This window comes from Juglans regia, chromosome 13, assembly GCF_001411555.2.
Source record: "Juglans regia cultivar Chandler chromosome 13, Walnut 2.0, whole genome shotgun sequence".
Taxonomy (NCBI): Eukaryota; Viridiplantae; Streptophyta; class Magnoliopsida; order Fagales; family Juglandaceae; genus Juglans; species Juglans regia.
In genome coordinates, this window is record NC_049913.1 from 3,216,615 (window position 1) to 3,234,844 (window position 18,230).

An 18,230-nucleotide genomic window follows, 5' to 3' on the forward strand; every position below is an offset into this window, starting at 1 on the left:
ATTATTTTAATAAAATAGAGAATGCGTAAAAAATAAGATGTTAAAGATTTTTTTAAAAAATAAATAAAATTTAAAGAAAATTTTTAAAACATACACTTTTTAACTAAATTATAACTAAATTATAAGAAATTTTTAATGACAACTTAACGTGAATGCTGTTAACAGTTGGATTTTAATGATGAGTGCAACATGTCAATTCCATTGAATGGTTGGTTTGACTTTTCATTTATCACACTTTACGGGCCGACCACGACGCGTGACCGCAGGAACTAAAAGTGTATTGTCAAGTCCACAACGGCTTTGACACGTAAGCGATTTCCTTGCGGTTTCTTTTTACAAAAATCATAAATATAAATATTTGTTATAACTTTTACACAAACATATCTTTTAAAAAATATTATTTTTATAAATTAATTTATAAAAAAAAAATATTTAAAATCGCGAATATAAAAGCGTCGTAAAATCGTTTTAAAAAAATAAATAAATATGAGATTTATATGAAAAGAAATTAATTTTTTAATAATAGATCTTATTATTTTTTAAAATGATTGTACGATATTTACATATTTTACGATTATATTAATATTATTTTTTATAAAAATAACATTAATTATTAAAATAATTTTTTATAAAATATATTATGTGAATATGAGTACTCTTCTTTTTAATCATCGTGTCCGATGCATAGCGACACATTACGGTCAAAATACGACCAAATGAGAACGAAGGTACATTTTAGCATCCGCAGAGAATCTTTATCGGTTGTAACTTGTAACCGCCCCGAGTCCCTGGCTCCCCGATCCAACGCTTTTATTCTAAACTTCTTAATTTTACCATACAATTTCCCTCCAAGTTACCCATTATCCTGGCCGTCCAAATCTTCCTTGAATCTCAAGTAACGGCCAAAATCACACCTACAGATCGCGGAACACAGGATCATAACCCCTCATCTTTCTCTCCGACTTCCCCGCTCTTACTTAAGTCTCCTAGCAGACGCCAGCCCTTCTCCCACGACAAAACCCGATCTCTCACCGCAATCGTACACCAAAAAATTGCAAAACGAGAAAAACCGTCTCTCGCAGAAAAATCGTTTTCCGGAACCTTTCGTTTCCTTGTTGGTCAAAGATGAACCGGTTCGTGGCGAGGAGTTTGATGCGAGGCCTCATCGACGGCTGTAACCACAGCCGCCGTGGCATTTCGACGGCCTCGAGGGTGAATCCGTTGGAGACCGTGGGACTGGCGAGGAACCACCAGAGTGCGAGTGCACTTGGTGGCCTTTACCGGACCAGAATGATAAGCTCGGTGACGCCGGGGCCCACGACCACCACTTTGGCGGAGAAGAAGGAGATAGACAGAGAGGAAGGAGTGGAATCGGAGAAGAGCGACAAGGCCGCGGTGGTGTCGAGCTACTGGGGGACGTCGCGGCAGAAAATCAAGAGAGAGGATGGGACTGACTGGCCTTGGAATTGTTTCATGGTAACGACACTCTCATCGATCTTTAAAGATTGAATCGATGTTTTCAGTGTATACCTCTTACTATTTCAGTCGTTCTTGTCCTAAGTTAAATTTATGATAAGTTTCGGTGTTCATTTGCTGCTCTATATTCTTGTTGTGTATGTGCGACTGTTAGATGGTTTTATGTACTTTTGGTATTGAATTCCGGTGAATTATCACGGGCAGTTGTTCTGTTTTTTATTTGTCTCTCGGAGTCTCTCTCTCCTACTCCAATTGCCATGAGATATTAGAAAGGAAAACGATCAACTCACTTGTAGGTGTACCAGTACACTTTATTCTGAGTAAGAACTAAAGGATACTCATCAACCACTTTGTGTAATATTTTACCAGTGCCTATCTCGTGAGTTTATGTGACAAAACTCTCGGAAAGTTTTCTTTAGTGTCTACATACTAATTGTTACTTCATTTTTGTTGTAGCCATGGGACTCTTATGAGGCAGACTTGTCAATAGATTTGAAAAAACACCATGTGCCAAAGGCTTTTTTGGACAAATTTGCTTACAGGACGGTGAAAATTCTTAGAATTCCAACGGATATATTTTTCCAGGTAAGTCGGCCTTTTCATTTGTTGGTTCTGGTCATCAATAGAGCCGGATATTTTTCTTAATTAAGTGGGTGGATGTTTATATATGGAGAAAATGTCTCATCCTGTACCTTCTTCTTGCAGTCACATAACTTTAGAAAATTGTGTAAACGATGATAGACCTCTATTTTTTTGTTATATTATAAACTTTTGCATGCACTCGTCAGTTTGAGCTGTTCATTTTGTCATGAAAGTTCGTTAAGGTTTCTTTTAGTTGCTTGTTCTCATCAACTTTAGGTGCTCATTTATATCTCTACTGTCAAATAGCCATTCTATTCGCTTGGTTACTTTATCTGTACTTATCCTCAAAGGTGAAGAATAATTTCTCCAAAAATTCTTTTCCTGCTGGGAATAGCATATTACTCAATAATTAACAATACTATTCACTCAATTCTATTCCTTCTAAAATAAAGAATATATTTAAAAACTAAAAATTAAAAAAAAAAAATGTTGAAAGAACTAATTTGTGTCAGATATCTCTACTTTTCAATAAATATGCCAATATGAAGAAATTCAACTGCTCTTTTATGCTGACAGCATCTGCTGGCAACCTTTATTGGTTCTTGATGTTGCTGCCAAAATATATGTGAATTTGATTTCAGTTTGTAATATTTTTTGCAGAGACGATATGGGTGCCGTGCAATGATGCTGGAAACGGTGGCAGCTGTTCCTGGTATGGTTGGAGGAATGCTGCTGCACCTAAGGTCTCTCCGCAAGTTCCAGCATAGTGGCGGTTGGGTCAAAGCTCTGCTTGAAGAAGCAGAGAACGAGAGGATGCACCTAATGACCATGGTGGAACTTGTTAAACCCAAATGGTATGAAAGGCTGCTGGTCCTTACTGTGCAGGGAGTTTTCTTCAATTCCTTCTTTGTTGTTTATCTACTCTCACCAAAACTAGCCCATAGAATTGTTGGTTACCTGGAGGAGGAGGCTATACACTCATATACAGAGTATCTGAAGGATATTGAGAATGGTAATATTGAAAATGTTCCAGCTCCTGCTATTGCTATAGACTACTGGAGGCTGCCCAAGAATTCAACTCTAAAAGATGTTATAACTGTCATCCGTGCTGATGAAGCTCACCATCGGGATGTTAACCATTTTGCTGCTGTGAGTACTGCTTGCCTTTTCCCTGATCATGCTCTTTACTTGTTAACAACATTGCATACTCATATTTATCTTTCTGAATGTATCTAGTTACCTAAAATGTCATAACGTTTAATTTTCCAGTCTATATATGTCGATTACTTGATGTTACATAGCACTTTTGGAAATCAATCACTGTTTCAGTAATAAAATGACGAGGAAATTTACTTATTAAAAAAAATTTCGATGAAATTTTATTGATGCAAAATGACAACAATATGAGAGTATTGATGCAAATCTAATCTGTTCCAAAATCTAGTCATACTCTAATATTACTTAAAAGAGTTTCTTTTGGAACATACTATTTTGCATCCAAATATGTCTACAAGTAAAACTTTCGATCTAGTCATATTGTCGTAGCATTGTGTTTCACATCTTTCCTTCCACCTTTTTTTTTTTCTTTTGAATTGTTATAATTAGTAGCTGCTACTTGGACCATGAGAAAATTCTGTACCTCGCAAATTTTGAGTTTGTCATTACAATCATCATTATATAGTGCCTGCATATCGAATCATCTTTGCTGGATATATTTCATACAACATTTAGAACTTTAATAATAAACGGCATGTTAATTTTTTTTTTTGTTGTCTCTGGTTGACTATCTGCATGTTTTCAACTGTTTTTTTTAATTTTAAGAAACGATTATGATTATTCAAAGTTTTTTTGACTGGACGCCATTGGTGCACACATTTAGCATGTCTCTAAGGGAACAAAAACCCCTGTACTCTATGAACTGAATTGCACACAACTCTGATTAGCATCTTTAACATTCTAGGAGTTAGGAAATCTAGTGGCATCTTTCAGTTGAGGCCTCTCAGCAATTATTCTGAAGTAATAGGATTGGCACGCAGTCAATGAGGCAAAAATGATGTTTCTCACTTAGTTTCTTTGTTTTGTTTTGTTTTATTTTTATATTTATTTTTGTTTCTCGCTTAATTTTTTTACTATAACCTACATTTTATATAGTGGACCTCTCGTTCTCTGTAATTTTATAATATTCCACGTATAAGATGGGCAAATAGAAATGACACATGGAATGAAACGTATGTAAAGCCTGTGACCTGGGTGCATATCGAATCATCGCTGATTTCTTGACCTAGGTTTGACTTAAAGCAGGTTCAATTGACCTACAAATAGCTAAGAGGGAAAGGTAACTAGCTAGCTGAACTGCTTTGAGTGTCTCACTTAAAAATTGCAGGTTCAGTCTGGGGTGGGGTAAGGGTTGTTGTCTCCTGGTAACTTATTTATTATCTTTTAACCATGCTCTCAATTGTATTTAGAAAATTAATCTCGATGCTTGTCTTTTATTCTACTAATTGTATTTGGATTTTGACCGCGTATTTTTTTGCAGGACGTTCACTTTCAGGGAAAGGAATTGAGAGAGGCACCAGCCCCACTTGGTTATCATTAAGATGTATTTTCTTGAAGATTCAAATAGATAATTTAGCAACTTAGGTTGCGTTTGGATGTTGAAGTGAGTTGAATTGAGTTGAGTTGAGTTGAGATGATAAAATATTGTTAAAATATTATTTTTTAATATTATTATTATTTTAGAATTTGAAAAAATTGAATTGTTTATTATATTTTATATTGGGATTTGAAAAAGTTGTAATAATGAGTTGAGATGAGTTGAGAGATGTTTAAAAACCAAACGAAGCCTTAATATATAATTTGTCAACATAATCAGCTACTGAATATTAATGAGGATTTGTGTGTACAGGAGCACTCTTAGATATATGAGATAATGATATATGTGGATTTCAAATTGAAATTTGGTTGAATTTAGTTGCAGCTTTTCTAGCATATGGGTTTCTGCAATTCCATGTTTCAGTTGGGTCTGTCAAGCATGTCGTTCATTTTTTTAAGTTCATTCCAATGCATGTCCATTTCATACAATTAACATATAGAATGAATATTTATCGGAGATATTGTTGGGTTTAGCGCTGTGAGTGATGAATAGTTGCAATCATTTCCTTGTGCTCTCTTTTACGACTCCAAAGTTAAGGCTTCGTTTGGAAAGTAAATTCATCTTAATTTATCATTTTAAATTTTAATATAAAATATAATAAATAATTCAATTTTTTTAAATCTGAAAATACTAATAATAATAAAAAATAATATTTTAATAATATTTTATCATTTCAACTCAATTTAGTTCAATATTTAAACACACCCTTATTTTATCACACGAGTAAATGAGAATGCGGAATCTTTGGGGAGCGGCATTGACTGACCGTGAAAGAGCTGTTAACCTGAAGTGAACTTACTATAGTCGATCTTCATTTCTAGGCAAAAACCATGATCCACTGCAAGAATGAAATCCGAGATGCTTGCAATTGTTCTCACTTCTTACAAATATGACAGTACTCAACCACCCAACACGATAGAAAAGAAACTGGAGGAGTATATCCAAACATATTCGAACTTTATGTCCGGCCGTAGAATGGATTGGTGAGTTCTTTGATCATGAGTATGGCTTTGATTAAGTTCGTGTTGAAATTGGACTCAAAGCCTCGTCCTCCAATCAGACCATCATTTTGTAATGCGCATTGCGCACTGTCAGGATTGTGACTGGCATGGCCTAGAGAGACTCGCCACCCGTCCCCCAAAATAAACTGCTACGGTGCTCCCAAGCGTTGATCGATGAGGCTAAGTACCACCCCAGCGCCGAGGAAAATTAGAAAGACCCTGTAGCCAATTTGGTAGCTAACTTTTTAAGAGCTATCTAAATACATTCTGTTCTGTAAAAACATAGCTGGAATAGCTCAGTTGGCTAGAGCGTGTGGCTGTTAACCACAAGGTCGGAGGTTCGAGCCCTCCTTCTAGCGCATGCCAGTTTTATTTTTCCGTACATGTATTTTTTATAGAAAAATGATAATCACACAACATTTTATACAACACTTTCTACAACAATGTTTTAAAAGGAGGGATATTTTTGTAAAATACCTTATAAAACTAACATCACTTTACAAAAATACCCTTATTTTATAACATGTGTTGTACAAAATGTTGTGTGTTTATCACTACTCTTTTTTATATCAATTTGAAACCAAATTCTTCTCCGTCCACTTCCACGGGAACATCATCAACACACTCTTCTTATGATAAAACACTCATATATCATTACTATAAATGAAAACTTCGTATGAATTTCATACTCAAATTTTTAAGTGTAAACAAAAAGTCAAGAACCATCCTTGTCAGCCAAAGCAATAATCGCAGTATCTTTGATAACAGTAATCAATCATGAATAACTCCAATAGAAAGAGATGTCTCGAGTGACAAGAAGACAACATAAGCAAATCTTTTTCCCGAAAATCATAATTGCCTAGAGCAATGACGTTATTGTCTTCCACATGCGTAATCAAGCAGAAATAATAGATATTTATCCTTTTCCAAAATGTAAAAAGGGTAATCTGCCCTACAAAACCGAAGAAACATCTTCCTTAAGAGCCTAACTATCTCTGAAAATGCTTTGAGCTGTATGAAAACTCAGAAACCCAACTGTGTAGATCAGCATGCATGCCACTGCTGCCTCTCTAACTTGATTGCTTCTCAGGCGCCACAGCGCACCTCTCCCGCTGTCAAAGTGAGGGAGATTTCTCACTCCTTGATGATGCTTAGTTTTGACTTCACATTTATGCTCTTCCTCTCATCTTCAACTAAATGGACTGGATAGGAATGTGAGAAAGATAAAGGATTCTTTAGAGTTACATAGGCCTTCTTGTAATCTGGTCTAGCAACCAAGCGCCCCCCTAGCATCTTCTTCTTTCCTTTCATATTTAGCGTCCGCACCTTTTCAACTTCACATCCGTGTACTAGTTCTAAAATCCTCTTGATCTCAGGCTGTCCATTAGAAGCATAGAGAAAAATCATTTTCTTCTTTGATAATAGAAAAAAGAAAAATCGGTTATACAAGAAAAATAGAAACCTGAGAGTTAACTAGAAACATAATGTGAACAACTGAGGAAACAGAACGGTGCCTTATAAAATACCTTTGTTGCAGAAGGGATGGTTTTGATGGAAATATCTCTGACATTATTAGAAGAAGGCGGCATGATAAACTCGATAGAGTAATTCGTGAAATGAACCTTGGCCATCTCTGTTTCTTTAACAATCTAGTCTCTGCAAACAACACATTCTGTTGTTAGATGATGGGGTAGAAGATGCTTATCCATTTATATCAATCACAATAACAAAATTATCCTGATTGTTGACTAAGTAAGGTACAACTCATAACTATTATCTTTTCTTTTTGCTAAGTACACTCATAACTATGAAATTACACAATAAAGTGATTTGGGCTATTTAATTCAATTCAATAGGTTCATGATATATCTTACCTCTAATCAATTCTCATTTCGTGAATAAAGTCAGTAATTGAAGGATCAAAAAGGGTAATTTTAAAAGTTTAAAGTGAGTTCCATAAATGCACCTAGCGCCAAACAAACTCCACTCTGATGAAATACCCTCGTGAAATTTATTAACGTAAAAAATCTTACAGCCACTAAACAGCTGATTAAATGCAGAAAGACGTTTTGTTATAAATTGGCAAGTCACTGGTAAAATTTGTGTGTGACTTGAGCATGACTTTAAACAACATCCATATTTGCTATAAAATTTAAGTTCTTTTCAAAAGGCTAAAGAAACTCTCACTTTAAAATTTGTATTGAGAAAAGATACCGACCGCCTGATGTCCCGCTCGCTTTGCCTCCTTGACGTGATCCTGTTACATGGCAGCCAGTAGCCACATATTTATTGAGGAAAAAAAACAAAAAAAAAACAAATGCCAAAAGCCCATCCCTCTCCGGTCTCTCTTCTACCTTTCTTTCACAATACAAACCTTGTATAGCTCCCCTGCTTTCGCTTCCTTATTTGGCTCCAAAGTCTCTCAGTGATTGAAGAGAATTCGAGATGGGTCAAAAAAGCTAGTATAGATATCAGAACAAACTCCTATCCGAATCAAACGAAGAGATATCCCAAATACAAAAATCACAAACACCGAATCCAAAATCTGGTCAAAGAATAAAAAAAATACCGATACTGGAATCTGGGTTCTATTTCAAAAGCGAATCCGATTGAACAAAAAACAGAATCGGATACCAAAAGTGTTTACGTGCAAGTAACCCATCCCAAAACTCTGAACACGGAGCAAGAAAGCAGAGGAGAGAGAGTGAGGTCTTTGTAAAGAAAGAAAGAGGGAATTCAAGTTACGCTCGGGACGCCAATAACGCTTCGACGGAAGTATCGCCGGTGGCTTCGTCCGAGGTCTGGCTGCTTGGACGGAATCACAAAACTTAGGGTTTCAACAGCTCGGCCGCTTAGTTTGGAACCAAATGCTCGGGGACGGGACGAGCGATGGGCTTTTGCATTTGGTTTTTTTCAACGTCAAGGGACAAGACGAGCAGTAATTTCAGACAGCCCGGTAGCTTATCTCACCTGTATTCGTCTGGCAGCTTCTCGGGGGTTTTTTTTTTTTTTTTTATTTTTTAAGGGAGCTTCTTAGGGTTTTAAACTTTTAAGTTTTAAGCATGAATAATGTTACCTTCAAATGACTCTTTTCACAGGCAGTGACGTGGTACGGTGACAATACCATGTCACGTAGTTTATTTAAAAATTTTAAATATAAACTTAAAAAGAGAACAAAATTTAGAATTTCAACCTTTATCTTTTTATATTTTTTTTAAATAATTTGAATTCTAATATATTTTTTTTTTTATAAATCACGTGACACAATCGTAGGCGCATGTGTCAATTTGCACATTTTTCTATTTATGCAATCTCAATGTACAACAAATTCAATTGAGAAAAAAAAAAAAAAAACTCAATTCCACATTAAAAGCTAAACAAAACTCTATACTAATAACTCCAACAATTTTTGTTTGGTTCCCGAGAAAATATGAGATTAGAAATGAAATAGAGTTTTAAATAAACCAACCAGACTCTTGTTAAAACGAATAATTTGTTTAAATCAAGCTTAGATTTTTTCTTTCTACGGAAAACCAAAGCACCATATATAACGACGATGAAGAGAAAATATTTCACTTTCTTTTCACATGTAAATTCTACAAATTAAATGTGTTTGTTTTCTCCGAAAACAAGCAGGTGATAAAGCAATTTAATCAACTAGAGAAGAGAGGTCGAGCAAAGATACCTCGCAAGTGCGACGTAAAGGAGATTGGAGGGAAAACAAGAGAGAGATGATAAGTCAAAGCAAAAGTGAAATAAAGAAATAGAATCGTATAAATAAAACAAAAAATCTTCACAATATCTTAACACTCCACACTCTATATTATTTTTAATTTCTATTATTTGTTTCTTTTATCAAATATTTATTATATGAATAATTAATATAAAATTTGAAATAATTTAAAAAGAATAAACTCAAATTTTTTTTAAAATATTAAAAATTAAAAAAATTAAAAATAATGTAGAGTGTGAAATGTGATTTACGTTGTGTAGTAAAGCTCCAAATAAAAATCTAAACTTGATTGAAGCAAATTATATATCCATTTGAATTGAAGTCTGGTTGTTTTATTCAAAATTCTGTTTCATTTCTATTCTCATGTTTTTTTTTTTGGAAACCAGAAAACTATATACTTTATTTTTTAGAACGTTTGAAAATCCACCTAACTTGTCTGGTGGTGAATGTTTTCATTTATATGTTTTTACAGATTGTATAACTTTAATATAAATGAATGAATTTACAATTGAAAATGAAACAATACACAAAGCAGTCTCCTATAACCACGTTGGTCAATTTTGACATATATGAGAAGACTTTGATTGACGAGTGATATCCTCGACAACTCCCCGCAAGCTGAGCGTTAGATTCGAACGGACGTAAAGTTTGGATTGAAAAAACTCAAATAAAGGTTGAGAAACACTCTTGGTAAAAATGTTAACAACTTGTAAATGAGAGGGGACATGTTATGTACTGAGTTTGCCAGCGACAACAAGTTCGTGGAGAAAGTGGTAGTCTAATTCAATATGCTTAGCCCACTTGTGAGAAATCGGATTTGAGCTAAAAAAAAATGGCACTTTTGTTATCACACAAGAGAAGAGGTGTTTGTGGGATAGATACCTGAAGGTCATGTAGTAGATGGGTGAGCCATATGAGTTTAACGACAGTGAAGGCAATAGCACAATACTCCGATTCGCAGTTAAAACGGGAGACATTTGGTTGTTTATTTACATTCCAAGAAATCAAATTATCGTCAAGATAAATAAAATAACCAGAAGTTGAACGGCGAGTATTAGGGCAGCCAGCCCAATTAGCATCAGAATAGGCAACGAGAGTATCAAGAGAGACATATGGTCGAAATGCTAAGCCAAATTGAATGGTGCCTTTAACATGGCGGAGGATACGCTTAATAGTCAGAAGTTGATATTCAGTAGGAGCATGTAAAAATTGACTAACAGAGTTGACAATATGAGCAATATCGAAATGCATGATGATTAAGTACTGAAGCGCACCGACAAGAGATCTGTAGAGAATGGAGTCTAAAAATAGAGGACCATTGACAAACAAATGCTGAGAAACAATCATGAGAGTGTGAATATGCTTATTGTCCAGTAACTGAACTCGAGAGAGAATATCTCATACATATTTGAGCTGACTGATGAAAAGATCATCAGAAATGGAGAAAGCTCCTGGACGAAGAAAGTAACCAAGGGAGCCCAAATCTTTAGCCCAAACTATAAAATGCGTGTGCTCAAATTTACGAAAGCACCCTTATACTTCTATTTTTTTCTGGGTGTCAAAAAAGTAGCATCGTAAATTCGAACAAAAAGCATACTCCAATCCTACATGCTACAGTTAAGAAGTCTCCACCAAATCCTACCCCCCCGCTCTCTCTCTCTCTCTCCTTCCAATGGAGTCCGCATTGTCCGTAACGACGACGACTACGAGGGTAGCTCTCTTCACTGGCTCCAAAGCGATAGGCCGCCGTCGCTTTTGCGGGGCTCCTCCGAGTCAGTGGCTTCCGAGTCAAGACCTGACTCGCCAACTCAGGTGCAGTCGCGGTTTCCTTTCGTCGAGCCTGTGGGCCTCGGCGGTGGTGCCTCCTGTACGAAGCCTTCCTGAGTGCGTGTCGAGCTTCGCTTCTTGCTTCGCTTCTGGTGGTGGGAGTGGTGGCAGGTTTGGTGGAGAGAACGGAGGCGGCGGAGGTGGTGAGAATGGATCCGACGGTGGGGATGCTAAGAGTAACTTGGTTTCCGAGGGGGCTGAGGAGGTCTCGGCGCTCTCGACCGATGTGATTATACTGGACGTTGGAGTATGACTCTCTCTCTCTCTCTCTCGCTCGCTCACCCCCTTAATTTAGTTTTTATTTTCTTCTGTTTATTTGGTTAGTTGGTTTAATTATGTGCTTGTATGCTAGGGAATGACATGTGGGGGATGCGCAGCTAGTGTGAAAAGAATTCTAGAAAGTCAAGTAAGTTAATCTATATTGTTCTCCCTCTCTCTTTTTTTTTTTGTTGAATTTGGTTTTGATTTTTGTTTTCCTTTTCTTTTTATCGATTACTAGGCAAAATGCGTTAGGGTTTTGAGTCATTGACCGCTTATGTTTGGCGGGTTTTTCCAAGTTCAAGACCTGAAGTTTGAACAATTATTTTTCTTGCCAATGTGTCTCGTAGAAACCAAATTTCTTGTTCTGACTTGATAATTGTTTGTACATCTGCGACAATAAACAAATTTCTTGTTCTGATTTGATAGTTTCCGTACATCTGCGACAATAGATGAAAGAAGTTTTATGAAAAGGATGCATTTTGCTGAATCAAAATGGATTTTAATTTGATTTCGGATTCTGGCGTCTGTGGAATTTAAGAATTTTATGATTTTGAAATGGAGAGACCCCCACACTCCACCCCCCCCCCCCCCCCCCCACGTGTCTTCTATGGCCAATTGGTTAGTTAATCTGCCATTGAATATGGGCGATTAAACATCCATGGGAAATTAACAAGCATTGAGTAAACGAACATATGGGAATCACGTCTCACAAGTCTATCTGAATTGCAACCACTCGGTTCATGCCAACCCATCACCCTCCAGCATACGTTACACCTTCACTTCCTTAGTGTCCACCACCAGCCAAAACACACGATAAGGTTGTCAATACATGTGAGCATCTGTTATTCTTCTTGAGTTTCTCCTCTCCTATTTCTTTGTCACAATCAAGAACTTTACTCCATTCTGTAAACTAAATCTATGTGCTTCATTTTTTCTTGACAAAAATTTTGGCAGCCACAAGTGTCATCTGCTAATGTGAACCTGGTAACAGAGACAGCTATAGTATGGCCTGTATCTGAAGCCAAGGTCATACAGAACTGGCAACAACAGTTAGGAGAGGCACTAGCAAATCATTTGACTAGCTGTGGTTTTAAGTCTAACCTTCGAGGTAAGCATATTGATATTTTATTCCCACCATTGTTGTTGTTGCCGTTTCTTTTTATGTTGATTATTGTTACTTTTCATGTTCATTACATTATAGTTATCATCATTACTATACACTTATAAAAAAAGATCACTAATATCATCAACTTTGTCATCTTTACCGACAAAAAGACAAAAAAAGCATCATCTTTGTCATCTTAATTATAACCTATCTTTGACAGTTACTTATAGTTTGCAAAAGAAGTTGTAGGATTGCATGGTTAATCTTTATCAGTGGTCTGCCTTGTGCTTTACTTTTTGTCAGGCAAGATTGAACCTATATTACTTATCAAAAAGAAAAATCAAAGGTTATGAACATATATGACGATACCCTACATGTATCCAAGATTTGCATCACTGAGCCAACAGCCATGGGTATGTCTGCTTATGCTTTGTTAAGAACAATATCGGAGTAAAAAGGCTGTCAATATCCTAATTTTTTAGAATCTCATTTGGGACGGCTGTTAATATCATCAAGATACATGGTGAATTCTTGGGTCATCAGGAATATTGCAAGATCTTGATATATTTGAAACTTGCACATGACATTTATAGAGATTAAACCGCTAGTAAGATTTTCAATGGAAGTTATTCGATTATCAAACTGGTGTGTAGAACACGCCATCCACGTCACTTAAATGGTAAGATTTGATTTGTAAAATTCAAACATTAAAATTTATCTTCTAAATCAAATTATATCTTGTAAACACTTTAATAGGTGTGTTATCCACACCGGCTTATAGATAGAAATTTTCTTTCAATAATAGTTGGGCTGATATTGGGAATTCCATTGGCATATTTCTTGGTTATTTTTTATGGTCGGCTGCACTTCTTTTATACGAGTATTGGGATAAGTGCTTCATCTATAGTTGGTTTTTAGTTCCAAGATTTCTTGTGGATCCTGCTTGACCTTCATCTATATTGGGATATGTGCTGCATCTTTTTAATTTTTTTGAAGAAATCATGATACTTGCTATAGAGTGTATTCTTGAAAAAGTGTACCCCCCCTTTTTTTTTCTTGAACAGTGGACCCCATCAGGGCATAATAGCGATCTTATTCGTCTTCCATTATATATATATAGTCGAAAGCTTTTCCACATCATCGGGTCTTTTTGTAAGGTGTTCTTAATCTATATTTTGTTATGCTGGATTTATGGAGTCGAAGGCTTATGGAATCCTAATTTAGTCCTTGTTGCTGTAAGAGGGTGGGTTATTACTCTTGCACCTCTGTTTAGTGAACCCTTTTCATATGGTAATTGTTGCTTTACTTGTTCAAATGAAGATATAAATTTTTAAGTACATATTTAATCTTCAAAGTGAAGCTTGGTGGGTTAAGTGGCAGGTCAAGGAGCTATTGAAGGAGAAATTTCACCGTGAAATGCAAATGATTTGTTTAAGGAGCAACCATAATTGGTATGTCGCTAATTTATTGGTTTTTAATTTTAGTGACTTGCCTATATGAGCAGAATCTTTTTATATCATCTTCATGATATTAAATATGAAAGAAAAGGCATAAAACTCATCATTGACGTTACAATATCTCACTTTGATAGGTGAGTCTCATCAGCTACATATGGTGGATTGGTCGGACAGCCATTTCTATTACTGGAGAGACCATTCATTGTGGAGAATTCGCTCTTGCTCAATCCAAGCTTAGCAGTTATTTTAGTTATATCAGAAAACTAAGGACTTTCTTATAAGCTGTATTTAATGTTAATGATAGTTGAGAACTACACATTGTGTATAAATTTGGGAATAGTTGTTACCTATGAGAAAAAGGGGGAATTGGTGTTACATGGATATTCTTTCCACAGTTAAGGAGCCTTAAGCAGCTTTTATTTGTCCCAAGGTTCTATACTGTGCTTGTTTTGAAGAATTGGTTGTCTAACCAGAAGTCATAGTGGCTTTAAATTTAAGCATTTTAGTGCTTGTTATCTGTGTGTTTACATGCCTTTGCCATTCTTCTAGTTTTTATTTTTGATAAGTAATATTCTTCCTATCCTTTCAGAGACACATCATACTTAATTTGAAAGGCAAGGCCTATGTGGATAAGTTCTATATTTTTAACAATGTTAATTTCTATTTTTGTCTTTTTCATGATTGATAATTTTTTTTTTTATCGATCAAAAAAAAAAAAAAAAAACCCACTATTGGGTTTGACCTTGTAAGCTAACTCATATAGAATGGCTTTATCTTCATCCATTGTTAACTTGTTATAGTATAAACCTTCTTTATTAAATAAAATTCTAGGTTACATACCAAAAAAAAAAAAAAACTAGGAAATCCAATTCCTTAAATTCAAGTTTTGTTGGGAAGCAATATCAGTTTGCTTATGTGCATAACATCATCTAGGAAATTCGGATGCATAACCAGTATTACTGAAAGTGCAATTAGGCATAAGAGGCATGAGTTAAAATAGAAGTGGCTTCATAAACAAAATATGAGTCCTTTGCTTAGGTGGCCGAGAGTGGCAATGCCTTTTTCCTTAACGCATACGGCTCACAAATTGCATGGCTACATTAACTTTGATTAACATATTAACTAGTAAGTCATTTCCTTCCCAAATGTATCTAGTTCTCTGATCACCTAATGGTCTACACTCTACAGGTCCAAAAAAGAAAAACCTCTCCCATTGTGTAGTTTGGGAAATTGTTGTATCATGTAAGTTTATTTATCTAATTTTCATCTTATGTGCAATCCTCTGTGTTGATTTGGGATCTTGTAGTACATATTGGTTGGATGACCTAGATTGCATCCATGCAGTTGCTTGATGCTGTGGAGCTTAGCAGGCTAACAATGAATACTGTGAAGCAAAATCTCTGGTGGGCTTTTGCATACAATATTGTAAGATTTTCTGCATCATATAAGCATAGTTTTTTTGCTCTTTATTTATTATTATTGTTACTAATTTAAGAAGTGAAAGTGCACATGAAAGAAGCATCTAGGAAGAGATGGTCATGCCATTTCTTTTTTTTTTTTTGGATAAGTAAAGTTAAATATTAGTTTCTACCCCTTTATGGTATGAAATGATCATGGAGTTGGGTCCGAAACTGTCTCCTATATGGAAAATCGAAGAAAAATTGAATTCTGAAGCTACTATTGTGTTTCATCCCCCGGATCTGTTGGAAGACCTTTCTCCTTTTAGATAGGTGTCTCTTGCATATATTCTGTGTACTTTGGGTTGGGCTTTTTGCACTTTTTAATATAGATATCTTACTCATTAAAAAATAATAAAATCTGAGAGCTTTAAAAAGTCATTCCTTCTTTTTCAGTCTCGCAGATTAGAAATCCTCTGTGTCTTAATTTAGTGCCTGAGACACTCACAACTTGGTGTTGTCTGCTCTCTGCTTCGATTTGCTGTCACTGTTAATATAACAATCCGGTCCAATAATTTTAAGGTTGGAATATTGATAATTTTTATTAGGCCTAAATTATATTTAATGGGCCATATTGGATAAGCCCACAAGCGATAAATTATTGAAGTTGATTATGACTTTTAATTAGGCTCAATAACTAGGTTAAATCCCATTTATTATTTATTAAATGAGTTAGACTCATTTTAGAATTTAAAGACCTGCCATTAGAAATTTATTTCAATTTAAAATCATCACTAATGGAATTCCCTTATACAGTCTCAGTCACTACTAATCCTACATTGACTGAACTACTAGATCATACTTTTAAATTCAAACTCTCTTCTTGAATGATTGCAACCGAGTCGAACTCGAACTCGAACTCGAACTCCTCGGCACCCTCTCCCAAATCTCTCTATAAATAAATTCCTTTTATGTATTATTTGGAAAAACCATAAACCTCAGTAAGTGTAGCAGCCGAACCCAAGATACCTAGTCTAGTACTGTGCATGTCCCATGTTCACCACACCAATAGCTGACTGCCTTCATCTCACAACATCCTTCACGTTTTCTTTCTCCTTCTAGTTCACGTGATCGATTTCATGTTGAAAATATTGGATTAACGCTGTGAGGTGAATAACTTGATCATAAATTAGGATTAACATAAGTTAGCTAGTTATATATATTATTATTAAAACCATTTCTCTGGAAGCTAGTGTTACGTACCACGCATGTCATGATATTTGCAAGTACGTCATTCATCATGTTTCATTCCGCATATTATAGTTATATATGTATTATGCATCTCACGTTGCATAAGACACATAAACTTTCAAAAGATCAAGTGTAAAATAAGCTCATAACAGTTAATCGGATGACCATTCAGATGCATGGTACCAATGCAGTTTTAGGTTGGGCGTGCAAGCCACAAACTTAAGCGTAGTCCACCGTAGTGCGTCAGAGTACTACACAGTCGGCTTTCTTTACTTCAGTAGGGGAAGTTAGTGCACAACCTTGTACACAGGGTTAAGTGTGTTGGCCAACCATATAAGTTAGATAAATCAGATAAAATAGTTAATTCAAATAAATCAGTCATGCATGACATAAACATCATTATGATTAGTCATGATTTTAAGTTCTTAGCATGAAATATTTTATGAAAAACCTTATGTTAAGTATGTTTACGTTATGATGATTTTCTTACTGAGTTATCGACTCATTTTAGTTTGTTTTATATTTTTAAACCACCCCAAGTGAGCATGATGATGAGTACAAGCAGGTAGACCGGGATTAGAGGAGCAGTTGATTAAATTCCAGACTTCCTAGAATAAATTATTTTTATGACATAAATTTTATTTAGTTGTTTCATTCAATTTTATTTGGAGACATGTTTTTATTAAATAATTCTTTTATGAAATAAATGTTTATTTTATTTAAATGAGATCTCTTGTCGGTATATTTTTATGAAAACACGTGACATCTCTAGCCTACGGAATGGGGTGTTATAGTTAAGCTGCCACTTTCCCTCTTGTTGTGGTGCTTACCTCAGTTTACAAGATTTAGCATATGATTCTGACTTCTTTCACCCTTCTTTCCGATTTCGTGGAAATCTTTCTGAGATTAGAAGAAAAATTGGTCTTATGCCCTCAGTACTTTGGCACAGGTTGGAATTCCAATTGCTGCTGGATTGTTGTTGCCGGTAACTGGGACTATGTTGACTCCAATTGCTGGAGCCCTCATGAGGTTGAGTTCTATTGGGGTCATGGCCAATTCATTGCTTTTGAGATTCAAATTCCTCTCGCAACAGAAGTCAGAAACAGATATATAGTTCATATGGAAATGCCTTAACATCCTTTTGGATTCTGATCTTGAAGGGGACCAAAAAGAGAAAAAATAGAGCATCGTTATTCTGATGCTAGTTGGAGAGAGAGACGATAACAGTATATATGTTTGGGTGATATTGGTTTGGGGACTCAGCACCAGGATACAACCTATAGTTTCTTTCCCATCTATTATTAATCTTGCACTCTTGGAAGTTGTATTTGAGGGATCGCTGAGCCTCGTAAAAAGTGCAGTAAAACGGCCACTGGAAATAGATATTTTTGAAAACTGTTACAAAAAGAAAAAATCGAGACACATGCATCACAATAATAAAATGTTGAACCATATAACAAGTAACTTTATGTACTCTTGGATGTAAT

The 18,230-nt window shown here is 35.5% G+C and overlaps 2 protein-coding genes, 2 long non-coding RNA genes and 1 other non-coding gene across 9 annotated transcripts; 4 read left to right on the forward strand and 1 right to left on the reverse strand.

Moving 5' to 3' along the window:
* Positions 1–918: 918 nt before the first annotated feature.
* LOC108990883 (ubiquinol oxidase, mitochondrial) lies at positions 919–5,024 on the forward strand. Of its 2 annotated transcripts, XM_018964995.2 has the most exons (5): positions 919–1,051; positions 1,088–1,476; positions 1,933–2,061; positions 2,719–3,207; positions 4,595–4,766. In XM_018964995.2, the coding sequence occupies exons 2-5, from the start codon at positions 1,126–1,128 to the stop codon at positions 4,652–4,654; spliced, it is 1,029 nt and encodes a 342-aa protein (XP_018820540.2). In that variant the 5' UTR covers positions 919–1,051; positions 1,088–1,125; the 3' UTR covers positions 4,655–4,766. The 2 variants fall into 2 exon arrangements, with proteins under 2 accessions (XP_018820540.2, XP_035540693.1); XM_035684800.1 differs by having other exon boundaries at positions 919–1,476; positions 4,595–5,024.
* Positions 5,025–5,997: 973 nt separating this feature from the next.
* TRNAN-GUU lies at positions 5,998–6,071 on the forward strand. The gene has a single exon. It is a non-coding gene; the product is annotated as a tRNA-Asn (tRNA).
* A 369-nt stretch (positions 6,072–6,440) lies between these two features.
* Positions 6,441–8,739, reverse strand: LOC109007671. 2 transcript variants are annotated; one of them, XR_001998810.2, is made up of 4 exons: positions 8,087–8,739; positions 7,900–7,969; positions 7,239–7,368; positions 6,441–7,089 (listed from the first exon to the last, which is right to left on the reverse strand). It is a non-coding gene; the product is annotated as an uncharacterized LOC109007671 (long non-coding RNA). The 2 variants fall into 2 exon arrangements; XR_001998811.2 differs by having other exon boundaries at positions 7,931–7,969; positions 8,087–8,737.
* Positions 8,740–10,879: 2,140 nt separating this feature from the next.
* On the forward strand, positions 10,880–14,610 carry LOC108990878 (copper-transporting ATPase PAA1, chloroplastic-like). Of its 3 annotated transcripts, none has more exons than XM_035684850.1 (5): positions 10,880–11,519; positions 11,625–11,678; positions 12,488–12,641; positions 14,019–14,089; positions 14,230–14,610. In XM_035684850.1, the coding sequence occupies exons 1-4, from the start codon at positions 11,118–11,120 to the stop codon at positions 14,051–14,053; spliced, it is 645 nt and encodes a 214-aa protein (XP_035540743.1). In that variant the 5' UTR covers positions 10,880–11,117; the 3' UTR covers positions 14,054–14,089; positions 14,230–14,610. The 3 variants fall into 3 exon arrangements, with proteins under 3 accessions (XP_035540743.1, XP_035540741.1, XP_035540742.1); XM_035684848.1 differs by having other exon boundaries at positions 11,042–11,519; positions 13,999–14,089; XM_035684849.1 differs by having other exon boundaries at positions 11,043–11,519; positions 14,013–14,089.
* Positions 14,611–14,817: 207 nt separating this feature from the next.
* Positions 14,818–18,108, forward strand: LOC109007670. Its single transcript, XR_001998809.2, has 3 exons — positions 14,818–15,337; positions 15,440–15,520; positions 17,693–18,108. It is a non-coding gene; the product is annotated as an uncharacterized LOC109007670 (long non-coding RNA).
* Positions 18,109–18,230: the final 122 nt, after the last annotated feature.